This window comes from Coregonus lavaretus, assembly GCF_964263955.1.
Source record: "Coregonus lavaretus genome assembly, chromosome: 2".
NCBI classification, from domain to species: Eukaryota; Metazoa; Chordata; class Actinopteri; order Salmoniformes; family Salmonidae; genus Coregonus; species Coregonus lavaretus.
The window spans coordinates 43,061,539-43,076,633 of NC_139989.1; the positions used below are offsets into that span (position 1 = coordinate 43,061,539).

Consider the following 15,095-nt stretch of genomic DNA (forward strand, 5'->3'; position numbering starts at 1 on the left):
GACTTCAGAAGGGTGCTACAGTTACAATTTTCAGTTCTTTTATCTGAAATGAAACCCAAATGACCTGTGTTAACTTGCCTGAAACTAAACAGTTCCTGGGTGACTGTGGTTTCATATACATAGGTGGTTTGAGAGAACTCACACTGCAGTTTTACTATTTTCTGCAGGCATGTTTGATTCCCATACACGCGGTGCTTGGAGACCCCATGCTTTGTCAAGACTCAGCAGGTTTGATTGTTGGACTTGAGTTGTCCGGTATGTAGTGTGTAGGCCTCACACTGTGATCAGAATGTACCACCACTGCACAACAGCACCGGCCGTGAGTGGGGTGCCAGAAACATTGCTCAGTAATTGGATGCTTATTGGGTGTATTTATAGAAGGCACAGCTGCCAATCCTCAGTGTCTACAGTATGTCTACTCTCTTTTCTTTTGCTATGCTGTGCGTTTCTGTTTGCTGTGGAAGTACAGTACAGTACACTTGTTTCAGAAAATTATCATGTGTGTATAATATAAAATGTTTTTGCTCCAGAACTAAATGTGCTGGCAAATTGCCCTTATAAGTCTACACTGCAGCCAGGTTGTTATAGCAACAGTCAGGCTGCACACACAAAGTGTTTCTTGGCAAGGCAGAAGTCCCCTTCACCAGGATGAAGCAAAACCCGAGTGACACAAAAAGACACACACTCAATACTGAAAAAGGAAGTATTTATATGAGCCACCTTAGGCAGGATAACAGATGGACTTTCATGCTTTGCTTTACATTGACCTTAGTTTTCACTGACTAGTATGGAAGTGTCACTGCTACAGTGATGTATGGGAGACAATGAGAGAAAGGTTCACAATGGCATACAAAAGACAGTAGAGGAACATGTCACAGTGAAAGACTGATTCTTTCAAAACTTTAACTCAATGAGTATAGCTGGTTGATGTTTGACAGTGAATGCTGTGTATGCATGGTAAACATCACCTACATTGTCGATTCAAACCTTTAAACCAATGTTACAGCGCTATTGAAATGGAAATTAAAGACACAATCATTCTCACCTAAATAGGTTGCAGTAGAACACTGCCTGAAACTGAATCTCTGACACAATGCTGAGCCTGACAGTATCAGCATTCCGAAGAGAGAACTAAATGTCTGAACGGAAGAGCAGTCAGATGGAAACCCTCACATACATCACAGAGGTCATATAAACATAAGCAAGCTGACAAAAAAAGTATAAATAAAGTAGAGAATGAGTGTTAGCGACTGTTAAGGAGAGGATATAACAACATTCAGTGCTGAAATAAAATTGACAATAAACACGTCATTGGTTAGCGACACAATACACATGTAAAAAGCTAGTGCAACTCAAATAGTGTGGTGTGCACCTTACAAGCACAATTTCCAACCATACCAATGCTATTCCAGCCCTGTGCGATGTGAACTGAACATACCTTGCGCTTCACACTGTAATCATACCTTGAAATATCTAGCATAAATTGGTTTTAAAACTTGTCATAAAAAATCAACACAAATCTCTGATCGTGATTCAACAAAAAAGACAACGATGAAGGACTGTTTTACTGCACTCTTGTCAAAACAGAAAGAAGTGGCAAGTAACATCATCATCTCAGGGCACACAGTATGGCAACTTCGTAAAGTACCATGTGAGCCAGCTATGGTGAGATATGACTGTGTAGCCTATTCACCTGAGATAACACCTGATATAGATAAAACACATTAGTGGACTTCGCCTTTCTCTCTTCACAGCCCTGAGCCTGTGTGCAGGAGACTGTCCATGGGGTTCATGACGGTATGCATGTTCACTTCCCTATGGTCCACAGATATAGGTTGAGAAAGTGAAAGACCAATGATTAAAGCTATCATCAAGCATACTGACAATACTGAGAATCAAGGGTGCTGTGATGGTAAAAGAGAGAAATAAAGTGGAAGAGTGTGGGCAGAGAACAAAATGAGCAATAATGAGGAGAGAAGCTGCCTGTGGCTTTTGGAATAGCGAACTTAATCAGTTAAAATGCTCTGGTACCACCAATTTAGAGCAACAACAAAAAAAAGCATTAGATAGGAAGTGATGCATTGCATGGCTCATTTCTCACTGTGCAGTCACATAAGGTCACTTGGTGCTGTCATCAGACTACAGCGATCAGGCTAGTCTCTTTTCACAGCTGCTTTACCTCCGTGACAGAGACACAGTTGCTGTGAGAAGAGAGACTACATTCAGGCATGCTTGATTATAAAACAAATAATAAAACAGGACACACATGCCTGTGAATGAATGCTTTGTAGTGTCGCGCCACATGCTTACACAGACACAGCACAAGCCACATTCAAAACAATGCAACACCACATCCAAATGGCACAAAGCCATTGGGTGGAGTAGGCTAATAGAAAGCACTCTTTGGATTTATAAGCCATGCAGGATTGAAGCCATTCATCATAATAATTAAATAAGCAACCATTCTTATTCATACAGTGCTGTTGAGGAAGTATGCTGGTCAGACTGGCGATATAATTGCTCTTCCTCTGGCCTGCTCAGATGATGGAGTTGCGACCTGCTCTCTGTTTGAGAAATAAATAGCCGATCCCAACCAGCAATGCCAGGCCCAGGCCTGATCCTATGATGGCATAAAATGTTGTGCGGCCCCCTGTGGGAAGAGGGTGTGGTTAATGAGGGTTTGATCAGGTGACCGTCCCAAGCTCCTCAGCCCCAGTAACAGCAGAGTTTATTTGTTTGTGATGCACCACACAGACAAACACTAGAGCAAAGAAAGCCAGCACACCCACTACTATCCCTGCAGTGGTTCCACGACTGCCTGGAGAAACAGGAGCAAATTGGCAATATTAGACATTTAAATATACTGTCAAAGGAGATATTTCTCAGAGTAGTCTATTTGGGAAATATTAAGAAAGTAACACATATTCATGGTATGGGAAAATTGGGTCCCACTTTACATTTAGTTGCCTGAAAAACCTATTTCCATGGTAGCTAGTTTCATATGTACAGTGTAGTTACAATGTAATAATTGCAAAGTAACAAAGTACTTGTGGTTACCTGATGATGTACCCTTACCAATGGACACAGTCTCATTCAGGTAAAGGGTAACATGAATGCCACTAGTGAGTGAGTGAAGGGGGGAACGAGAGGGGAAGAGGGAGGGGTAGAAGGAGATAATAGAAGCATTTGTGAGAAAGATAAGACTAGGTACTAATTAGAAACATGATCCTACCTTTAGGTTTGGGATTCACAGTGAATGTCTTGCTGTTCTTGCCTATCAGATTGGAGGCAGTGCAGGTGTAGGTTCCTGGGAGCTCGGAGGAGGGGGTGAAAAGAGCTTCTAGGACATCTGAAGACTGCCAACTGTACAGAGGAGTGGGCCTTCCAGTAGCCGTGCAGTTTAAGGTGATTTTCTCCCCCACTCTAATGTCCAGGGTCTCAGCTTCAGGTCTGGAAAAGGTTGGGGGGTCTGAAGAATGAGGAGAAATAAGACAAACATATAACCAATCAACATGGACTGTTCCCACAAGATTCAGTGTTTGGGGAGGGTGAAATTATGAGATGAATGATAACAGACTATTGGAAGAATCTGTTAAATATCATAGTAGGGTATCAGATCAAACTAAATGATCAGCTGTAAACATTAATGGAATGATTGAAAATAAGACTAGAGGGAACTCACAGTGCACAGTAATGTTGAGAGGTTCTGATGTCACTGTAGGATGGGGTTGTGGTCCCTCTGGTCCCAGGTCCAGTTCTGCTCTACATCTATACTGAGCTCCATCATCATCTCTACTGGGGCTGATCATCAGAGGAGCTGACACATCCACTGGTGTCTTACTGATGTTACTGTAAGTTACATTATCTACAGGTTCATTCCCTTTGTACCACTTCACAACCAGGTTCTGTAGAGGAGCGATGTTCTGGATGTCACACTGCAGCTGGTACTCTGTCCCCTCCACCATGGGACCAGAGTGGCTCAGAACAGAGATGGACACGCTGTCTGGAGTCTCTGTAGAGGAGGTCAACAAGGTAAAAAACCCTCAATGCTGATATACAGTTAAATATAACTTTCACATTCACAAGGAGGAAAATACTCACTGTAAAGAATGACTGGAAGCACTTCTATGAGTTGGTTGCCGTCATTGAAGGTGATGTAGCATTTAGGTTCTATTGTCCAATCAATAAGGTTATCCACAGTCCAGGTGACAATGTTGACATTTTGTTCAAAACCTGTACCTCCGTATGTGGCCTCCCAGCCCATCCCCTCATGGTCTGTGGATGATGTGCTGCAGTTGACTGAGACTAAGTCTCCATATCTCACCACCACTCTGGGAGGGTTGAGCTCAAGAGGAGAGGAGGCATGTGTAGGCCTACCTACCGGTCAGAGCACATGACATGTGAGCAACATGGCAATGATTACATGCAACCATAAAAAGCACTGACATAACAATACAATGTCTGTCAAAAAACATATCTTTGCTAGTATTTTTGCTGGTTTGTATTACAATCTCTCTGCTGGCCAAGACAACTGGTTTGACTATGCAAAACGTAACTTTTGAAGTGGCCATACATTTCTCTATCAAAGGGTCAGAGAAAGTTGCCTGTTGCTTCTGCTGGTTGTTACAACGCAAAAAAAAGGACACAGTGTCACTCAGTCAAGTCTGGAACAATGGAGTAAATGAATCAAACTTGTTTTAATATTGATAGTGCTCTAAGGCAGGGGTTCCCAAACTTTTGCACTAAGACCCCCCTTCCAGCATTGGGGAACATCCTGCGCCCCCCTGTGCACGTGCCACGTCTATTTCTATGGGCAAAAGCACTGTTCATGACACAAACTGTTCACACCCATCTTGTTGGCGAAGAGAAAATCGATTAGTTACCGGAGTGTAACTCCAGTTCTATGAGTGGAGCGGAGCCCCATAGGGGAGCTCTGCTCCTAATGGTTTACCCTCTGCCCTAAGGCAGCAGCAGCCTGAGACAAAATGATGCACACACCTACAGCCAATAGGAGTACAGGTGTCCCTATAAGAGGGGATGCCTCCCCTCAATCAGCCTCCCGAGATATTTTTCTTCAGCGAGACTAGAGAGGGTCGGCAGGGCCTTAAGTCCCATAGAACTGGAGTTACACTCCGGTAACTAATCGTTCGATATCGTGGAGCTCCGCCCCATAGGGGAGCTCTGCTCCTAGTGGTTTAAGGCGGAGCGTAGCGCTCCAAAATGTACTCCCTGCCGAGCCTAACACTTCCCATCGAAATGAGAAAGTCAGGCCTAGCAATGGCTGCAACCGAGTCCCGCAGTACTGCAACTAAAAACCCCTACGGGCGTCACAATATACCGCGTCATCGGTTAAAGACCCGCCCCACCTAGTCCAATGGCAATGCCAATGACTAGTGGGCAGATCACCAGAATAGAAGCCATACTAACCTGTACTAGCAGATAGATGTGCCTCAATATCCTGTGAAAACACTACCGACCACTAATGGAATGACATCAAGTGTCACTCTACATTGTGAACGCGGTAGACCGCCTCACTCACTCAATGGAATCCCAGAGATTAGTGGGCAGGAACAAAAACATGAGTCATACTAACTGAACAAGCAGATAGATGACCTCACATTCTGTAATCAACGCATGCCTCTACTGTACTGACCCTGTCAGTCAGGATTCATGCCACAAAATATGTTTTCTTATCCAAAGCGGACCTGGTGGAAACCCTGTCCATAGTCCTGCTTTTCCCTCTCTTCCTAGCTCAAGATCTCCCTTCAGCTATGCTGAGTACAGACCGAGCCAAAGAGTTAGAAAACACATCTGTCAAAAACACGTCTTCCTAACCAAAGCGGACCTGATGGAAACCTGTGTCCACAGTCCTGCTTCTCCTCTCTTTCTTGCTCAAGATCTCCCTTCAGCCACGCTGAGTACAGATCGAGCCAGAGAATTAGAAGACATATCTAAGAGATAGAAATGGATAAATGGAGACGGCGTCGACCAGGATGCTGCTCTACAGATATCCTCTACTCCTGTTCCTCTGAAAAGGGCAGTAGAAGCCGCTACTCCACGAGTGGAGTGAGCTCTGATACCCTGAGGCAATTGCCGCCCTGCTACCTCATAAGCTGTCTCAATGCCTTCACAAAGCCAGTGAGACAACCTCTGTTTTGAAAGTGGTCTACCTAGTGCAGCCGCACCGTGACACACAAACAACTGAGGCGATGACCTAATCGCTGCTGTGCGCTCGACGTAACACGCCAAAGCGCGTACCGGGCACAGGCGATGGAGCTTTTCCTCACTCCTCTCTCTATGAGGAGGAGGAGAAAAAGCCCACAGCTCCACGGTCTGTGACCTATCTGAACTCTTAATAACCTTCGGCACAAATGCCGGGTTAGGACGTAACACTGCTCTGCTCATGTCACCATTGATGGCCAAGCAGTCAGGTCTCGTCGAAAGAGCACACAAATCACTGACCCGCTTAGCTGTAGTCAAAGCGAGCAACAATGCTGTCTTTATAGACAGCATCTTGAGGGGTATTTGATTCAATGGCTCGAACGGCGACTTACATAGCGCTTCGAGTACCAAAGCCAAATCCCACTGAGGAAGCGTGACTCTAGGTGTTGGCCTAAGTCGCCGCGTTCCTAATAGGAAGCGTTTCACTAGAGGGTGGCTAAAGACATTGTCTCTGCCAAAACCCTCATGACAAGCTGAAATCGCTGCTGCAAACACTCTAATGGTGGCAGGCGATTTTTGCTTATCAAACATGAGCTGTAGAAAAGAGAGAATACTCTCCACCTGACAGCTCATGGGGTCTACACCTTGTGTGACACACCATTGTGAAAACACGTTCCATCTACTGGCATACATCTTAGAAGTGGAACTGGCACGTGAACCCTGTATGGTCCTGATCACTGCATCAGATAACCCACGGCGCTCTAGCCTGTCCCTCTCAGCAGCCAGGCCTTCAGTGGTTGGCCGATTATGGGCAATTTCCCTATCGTGCCAGCCGCCTGAGACAACGCGTCCCGTCGATGTGGAATTGGCCAAGGTGGCGCAATCAACATCTGACTCATCTCCGCAAACCACGGAGCCCCGGGCGATCGGGCGCTATCAGTATCACTGACAGCCCCCCTGACCTCACCCTGGCTAGCAGTGGGAGAATGCAGGACAGCGGAGGGAATGCATACAGGAGAACTCTCGGCCACGGTTGGTGCGCAAAGGCGTCCCTTCCCAGTGGCGGTTCGTCCTGTTCCCTCAGAGAGAACCACAGAGGACATTGCGCGTTCACGCGTGACGCGAATAGGTCCACCTCGGCTCTCCCGAATTGTTCCCAAATCTGGAGAACAATGTCTGGATGCAGACACCACTCGTCGTCTCGAGGACCCCCTCTTGACATGAGGTCTGCTCCTACGTTCAAGTAGCCCGGAATGTGTGCTGCTCTCAATGAGCGAAGGTGCTCGTGAGCCCACAGCCACAATTCCTCTGCCACCCGATGGAGAGCAGGAGACCTGACCCCTCCCTGGCTGTTTATGTGGGCTACTGTGGTACGGTTGTCTGACCAGACCAGCACATCGCGACCCCGAAGGGTAGATGCGAAGTGGGTCAGAACCAGTCGAACCGTTTCCAACTCCAGGAGGTTGATGTGACGACCTGATTGAGGCCACACACCTCCTATCGCTTGTGTCTGACATGTCCCTCCCCATCCCGTCAGGGACGCATCCGTGAATACTGGGATGTGAGAGGACACCTTTCCTATCGGGACTCCGTGCGTGAGAACGCGCGAGTTTCTCCAATAGTTTAGGTCTGCACTGAGCGAGAGGGGAACCACCACCAACTGATGACGTTGACGCAATGGGTCTAGTCTTAGTTGGGCGAACCATCGCTGCGTCCTGCGCATATGCAGGAGTCCCAGCGGAACCACAGAGTGCGCTGACGACATGAGACCCAAAAGTGACATGATCGACAGCGCCGTCACCGTGTGATTCGGACGGCACTTCCTTAGGGCTAGCAACAAGGCTACCCTTCGGGGGTCCGAAATTCGAGCCCTCATCCTCACAGTGTCTAGCTGTATTCCCAGGTAGACAATCTGATGAGTGGGCCAGGGCGCGCTCTTTTTCCAATTCACAGCAAACCCCAGACTTGTGAGATGCATCACTGTCTGTGTTGTGTGAGTGATCGCCAGCTCTGCTGACGGGGCGAGAACCAGTAGGTCGTCCAGGTAGGCTAGTAGCCGTATTCCCTGACGACGCAACGGTTCTAATGCCGCCTCCACACACTTGGAAAATGTGCGAGGTGCCAGGGCGTACCCAAATGGCATCCTCGTGTATTCGTACGCCACCCCTTGAAAGGCGAACCGCAGAAACTTCCTGTGACACGGCTGAACCGGCACATGAAAGTACGCGTCCTTTAGGTCTATGCTCGTACAAAAGTCCCCTCTCTGGACACATTCCAGCAGACGTTTTGTCGTTAGCATTCGGAAGGGCCGTTTGGTTACGTTTTCATCACCGTCTCCACCACTCCCCTGAACGGGGGTGGGGTCCGGTGGAATTGGAGAGCATAACCCTTCTGCAACGTCTGTTCTAGCCAGCATGAGAGGGTGCAGCTTCTTCGCCACTGCCAGCAATGCAGAGAAAGTGGCTGGGCGCGAAGCTGTGGTGCATCCAGTAGGAAGGACCTGTATTCCTCTATGGCCCTTACCGCCACTGTTCCCCAACATTGAAGTGGTGGAACAGCCCAAGGTGGGCCTCCCGTGAAAGGGAGAGGAAATGCGTTCTGAGAAAGAAAGAGGAGTAGGGACGTCGGTTAAATACCTTGATACCTTCTTGATACCTTGATACCTTCTTAACTTTCACCTTCTGTGTGTGTTCAACTCTGCACCCCTGGTGGGTTGATTCACGCTCAGTGTGGTGAGTACTGGCTCGTTCTGTCAGGGGAGCTGATACTTTGGTTATACCCATAACGCTAGTAATCCTGCCCTCCGTGAACGTAGCATGGGTCTGAATCGCATTAACCGAGACCTTGGTCTGCGATAATGCGCTGTCCCCAGATAGCTGCTGTGTTACAATGCCTGGGGGCGCCGATACTCTGGGCACCTTGGTGACCGCGGTAATCGGGCCCTCCGTGAACGCAGCATGGGTCTGGCTCGTACTAGTGGAGACCTTAGTCTGTGCTAGTGCGCCATCCCCAAATAGCGGCTGCGTCCTCATGTCAGAATCTGACCGGGACTGCTGCCTTCTATGTAAAGCACTTCTTATACGTGAAGTGTGATGTGACGACCTGATTGAGGTCTTCTGGATACCTACTCTTAGTGCCTGTTCAGCAACGCACCCTCGGTGGGCTGAACGGCTCTTAGAGTGGTAAGGAAGAGAGGGTGAGATTTGAACGCTCTCGGACGTATTATGGAAAAGAGGCTCTTTTTTGACAAAGTCAGGTGGAGCCAACTCTTTATTAAACACATCAACAAAGGCATTTACATCAAAACCCGTCCGTTCAACCGAAGGGTAGGGGGGGGACAGTGGGCACGTTCGACAACATCGATGCGTCCTCCATCCTCTCCCCCGCGTCCCGTCACGTACGCCTCCTCTTGCCTCCCTTGGAGGGCCAGGTCGGCGTCCTCGTCACCTCCCTCGCCGGCTGTAGTGGGGCTACCGTAGCTGCTGGGAGGGCCGAGCCCGCTCCCTTGCTGCTCGTGGCCGCCGGATGACGCCGATTACGCCGCCTCGTCGTAGACCCCGGTCTACTTAGAGGGGCGGAGGTAGATGGCCTTTGGGGAGGAGGGGGGCCGAGTCGTCCTGCCAACGGCAGGTGCTTGGCCAGCTGCTTCTTCTCCTCCTCTAACTTTGAAAAACGCTCCGTCGCCTCTTTGACTGTGACCCCAAAGAGGCCGTCGTCAGAGAGGGGGGCGTTCAAGAGAGACGTCCTGTCTGCCTCTTTCATGGAAGTCAATGACAACCAGAGGTGTCGTTCCCCGACCACCGAAGTGGCCATGGATCTCCCCGCACAGACTGTGGACGCCTGTGTAAGGTGGAGTATGGCACCAGAAATTCTGGACGCCTCCTCCACCTCCTCCGGTGCCATCTCTGTCTTACCCGTGATTAAACGGGACAGAGAGGCCGCCAAGAGGGCAATGTTGTTAGCTGCTGCTACAGCTTGGGCTCCCAACCCAAAAGACTTCTCTAACAGCGACGCTGTGAGTCGGTCCTTCTGGGATGGCAACGTGGCCTTCTTGGAAGAGGGCCAGGGCTCGAACCCGGTACGAGATACGCCGCCATGGCGCTCTCTAACCTGGGGATTCCCTGACCCTGAAACCTTCCTTCCACTCTCGTGAATGGGAGATACGCTTTTACAGGTGAACGCGCCGCTAAAGGTGCCTCCCACGAGCCCTCAACGTACCTAGCCAAAGAAGGCATGGCAGGAGCCACTGGCTCTGCCGCCTTCCTTGGCCTGGAATAAGGACCGCCCTCCATCATATCAACCTCCGGTGCGGAGGGAAGAGGGGGCAGCCTTATTGCCAGCCGTTGAGCAGCTCTCTCAATGAGACCCGGAAAATCCGCTCTCAGAGAGGCTGCAGCGAAAGAGAGAGCTTCTGATCTCTCAGAGCTCGTATCCCCTTCGCTATAGGGACTACAAGCCCTCTCGCTCTCCAAAGGAAAGGGGGGCTTGAAAGTATGAGGGACGGGGTCCGACTGTTCCATTGGAATGCCAGACCCTTCCTCAAAATCCCTATCTTCCCCCGAGTCTGCGCCGTCGGACGACGCCTCTGAAGCAGAGGCTAGTATCGACAACACATCCTCAAGGGGGATGTCCTCCCTGAAAAACGCCCAACGCTGCTTCCTCTCCTTTAAAGAAAGGAGGGCGCAGGAGGCGCAATTCGGGGGACTGCAGACACCTTCCTTGGCATGCTGGGATCCCAAACACACGAAACATAGGTCGTGGTGGTCACCGGCCGCCATGGAAGTGCATCTGCACTGAGCTCTGAAAAGAGCTTTTGGGGGTGGAAAATCTCCCGGTGTGCTCATTTAGACGACGTTGATGACTGGAATATCAACGGCGTTTTTTCGTCCTGAGTCTTCGTGCTTCGTCTCTTCTTGGCTCTTCAGTCTAGTCATCCAGTCGCTGAAGAAAAAGGGAGGCTGATTGAGGGGAGGCATCCCCTCTTATAGGGACACCTGTACTCCTATTGGCTGTAGGTGTGTGCATCATTTTGTCTCAGGCTGCTGCTGCCTTAGGGCAGAGGGTAAACCACTAGGAGCAGAGCTCCCCTATGGGGCGGAGCTCCACGATATAGAACTTGCAGGTTTAAAGCTTATTTCCTGCAATTCAACACATTTTGTTATGAGGTGCAGAGACAATTTAGCATTTTTAAAGCTCATTTTCTTGCAATTCTATACATTTTGCCATGTCTAATGTGTATTTATGTGATATTTAAGTGACTAAAACATTACAACAAAATCTATGGGGCAAATAACCTAGCAAAAAAACTTTAGCTGACATGGGTAATAAAAAAAACTCAGTCGGGCTTTCAATTTATTAATGTGGTTGAGAGTTATAACAGTAGAATGCACAAGGTGCAATTTCGAAATTTGTTAGTGCATGGGAAGTTTTTCTCTTGTTATGTCATTCACTGACAGACATCAGAGAGCTATTTATAACATGTCAGAAATGTACAGTTGATCAACTAGCCCATGTTAGCTAGGTAGGTATGTTAGGCTAACCAGCTATCTAAATCTTGTAGTTATCATGGCCAGAATATGGGGGCCTCCATTGATTTTGTTGACTCACTCAGGTATCATATGAACACATTTTAGACATGGCAAAATGTGTAGAATTGCAGGAAATTTGCTTTAAAACGGCATAATTTTTCTTTCCACCCATGTAGCTCAATTGGTAGAGCATGGCGCTTGTAACGCTAGGGTAGTGGGTTCGATCCCCAGGACCACCCATACGTAAAAATGTATGCACACATGACTGTAAATCGCTCTGGATTATTATTAAAATATGTAGAATTTCGGGGAAATTAGTTAAAACATGATAAATGTTATTTCCGCCAAGAAGAGGAGTGAGCAATTTGGGTTCATATGGGTCGCGACTCGCGAGGTGGGGCGAAGTGGGGGGGGTTGTTACTATGTGGTCCTCCGTAGCTCAGCTGGTAGAGCACGGCGCTTGTAAAGCCAAGGTAGTGGGTTCGATCCCCGGGACCACCCATACACCAAAAAAAAAAATGTTATGCACGCATACATGGATAAAAGCGTCTGCTAAATGGCATATTATTTATATGCCGACAAAGACAATATCCATCCAGACTTTTACCACCTAGGAAATGACTGACGTGACAAGAGGAAAACTGATGATACACTACCCAATTTCGAAATTTGACCTACTATTACAAATTTCAAGAGTAAGTTGTAAGCTAGACTGAGTTCATGAACAACAAAAAATACCACCCTCCCTGCGCCCCACAGTTTGGGAACCACTGCTGTAAGGGACCAAATTCGAGAGAGAAAAAAACACTTGCTATTCTTCAAAATGAATCTACCACACCCACCAATATATATATTTCTTGATCAAATACATTTTGATTCAGTGGGAGAGATTGGACTTGGACTTCAAAGTCAAAAACACGTTTACTATGACTTCCAGAAAGTTAATCATCAAGCCTAGAAAATACAATGAAATAGTAATTGAGTTGTTTAAACATAATGGAATATTCACACGGTAACACGAACAGCAAACATCTGTAGTTCAACAAAAAATTAGTAACATCGATCTGTAGACCTTACCTGTAAACACCAACACACCGAGTGTCAGAAATTCTAAAATTCCTTTCACCATAGTTATTTTATACGGCAAATATATCCTAATGTTGACGGTCACTTGTTGAAAACTTATAACTACGGTAATCGAAACTAAAAGCAGCAGCGCACACAAACGCTTTCCCAAACTGCACACATCCCATTCATCCATGGGTTGCCAGGTCTAGATTTTTAAAAAAACGCTCACAAGGCTTGAAAAATAGGCCAAATTAATTTAGTCAATAAACACTTTTTCCATAACGTTATCGAGCGAATTAATGAGGAATATCAACGTAACTTGTAATGATGTAAAGAGCTAAATTCGTTTTTTCATCAAAACAATAATTATTGAGAGCTAACTTGACTAAAAGGAATTTAAATATGTTGCAAGAGAAATTATAATTCTCCCCTCATTAAACTCGCCAGATAAATTTGTATCAATGGATGTCGATTTAACTCGTTTGACTGCTATGATTAAGCGATAAGGCCTTGGGAGGTGTGGTAGCATATATGGCCAATAGACCATGGCTAAAGTCTACAACACAGAGTGCCTGGATACAGCCATTAGCCGTGGTATATTGGCCATATACAGTGAGGGAAAAAAGTATTTGATCCCCTGTTGATTTTGTACGTTTTTCCACTGACAAAGAAATGATCAGTCTATAATTTTAATGGTAGGTTTATTTGAACAGTGAGAGACAGAATAACAACAAAAAAATCCAGAAAAACGCATGTCAAAAATGTTATAAATTGATTTGCATTTTAATGAGGGAAATAAGTATTTGACCCCGCTGCAGGGTAAAACCCTTGTTAGCAATCACAGAGGTCAGACGTTTCATGTAGTTGGCCACCAGGTTTGCACACATCTCAGGAGGGATTTTGTCCCACTCCTCTTTGCAGATCTTCTCCAAGTCATTAAGGTTATCGAGGCTGACGTTTGGCAACTCGAACCTTCAGCTCCCTCCACAGATTTTCTATGGGATTAAGGTCTGGAGACTGGATAGGCCACTCCAGGACCTTAATGTGCTTCTTCTTGAGCCACTCCTTTGTTGCCTTGGCCGTGTGTTTTGGGTCATTGTCATGATGGAATACCCATCCACGACCCATTTTCAATGCCCTGGCTGAGGGAAGGAGGTTCTCACCCAAGATTTGACGGTACATGGCCCCGTCCATCGTCCCTTTGATGCGGTGAAGTTGTCCTGTCCCCTTAGCAGAAAAACACCCCCAAAGCATAATGTTTCCATCTCCATGTTTGACGGTGGGGATGGTGTTCTTGGGGTCATAGGCAGCATTCCTCCTCCTCCAAACACGGCGAGTGCCAAAGAGCTCCATTTTGGTCTCATCAGACCACAACACTTTCACCCAGTTTTCGTCTGAATCATTCAGATGTTCATTGGCAAACTTCAGACGGGCATGTATGTGTGCTTTCTTGAGCAGGGGGACCTTGCGGGCGCTGCAGGATTTCAGTCCTTCACGGCGTAGTGTGTTACCAATTGTTTTCTTGGTGACTATGGTCCCAGCTGCCTTGAGATCATTGACAAGATCCTCCTGTGTAGTTCTGGGCTGATTCCTCACCATTCTCATGATCATTGTAACTCCACGAGGTGAGATCTTGCATGGAGCCCCAGGCCGAGGGAGATTGACAGGTCTTCCATTTGCAAATAATCACACCAACTGTTGTCACCTTCTCAAAAAGCTGCTTGGCGATGGTCTTGTAGCCCATTCCAGCCTTGTGTAGGTCTACAATCTTGTCCCTGACATCCATGGAGAGCTCTTTGGTCTTGGCCATGGTGGAGAGTTTGGAATCTGATTGATTGATTGCTTCTGTGGACAGGTGTCTTTTATGCAGGTAACAAACTGAGATTAGGAGCACTGCACCTGTACACAGCCCATCTGAAATTAGCCCGCCCAACTACCTCATCCCTATATTGTTATTTATTTTGCTCATTTGTACCCCAGTATCTCTATTTGCACATCATCTCTTGCACATCTATCATTCCAGTGTTAATACTAATTGTAATTATTTTGCACTATAGCCTATTTATTGCCTTACCTCCATAACTTGCTACATTTGCACACACTGTATATGTATGTATTTCTGTTGTATTTTTGACTTTGTTTTGTTTTACCCCATATGTAACTCTGTGTTGTTGTTTTTATCGCACTGCTTTGCTTTATCTTGGCCAGGTCGCAGTTGTAAATGAGAACTTGTTCTCAACTGGTTTACCTGGTTAAATAAAGGTGAAATAAAATAAAATAAATAAATAAAATAAATAAACTCCCTTTAAGAGTGTGCTCCTAATCTCAGCTCGTTAC

At 46.9% G+C, this 15,095-nt stretch overlaps 1 protein-coding gene across 1 annotated transcript; it reads right to left on the bottom strand.

Annotated features, from left to right (window-relative positions):
• Positions 1–689: 689 nt before the first annotated feature.
• LOC311147363 (vascular cell adhesion protein 1-like) lies at positions 690–12,945 on the bottom strand. Its single transcript, XM_084184050.1, has 5 exons — positions 12,768–12,945; positions 4,102–4,377; positions 3,683–4,012; positions 3,233–3,469; positions 690–2,650 (listed from the first exon to the last, which is right to left on the bottom strand). The coding sequence occupies exons 1-5, from the start codon at positions 12,817–12,819 to the stop codon at positions 2,538–2,540; spliced, it is 1,008 nt and encodes a 335-aa protein (XP_084040176.1). The 5' UTR covers positions 12,820–12,945; the 3' UTR covers positions 690–2,537.
• Positions 12,946–15,095: the final 2,150 nt, after the last annotated feature.

Bases quoted from the DNA above. Each gene is read 5' to 3' on its own strand.
- LOC311147363 (XM_084184050.1), bottom strand. From the start codon at position 12,819: ATGGTGAAAGGAATTTTAGAATTTCTGACACTCGGTGTGTTGGTGTTT. The intron at 4,013-4,101 runs GTGAGTATTTTC...CCTCCTCTACAG, and splicing joins GCTTCCAGTCATTCTTTACA to AGACTCCAGACAGCGTGTCC. The intron at 2,651-3,232 runs GTAGGATCATGT...CTCTTCCCACAG, and splicing joins TGTGAATCCCAAACCTAAAG to GGGGCCGCACAACATTTTAT.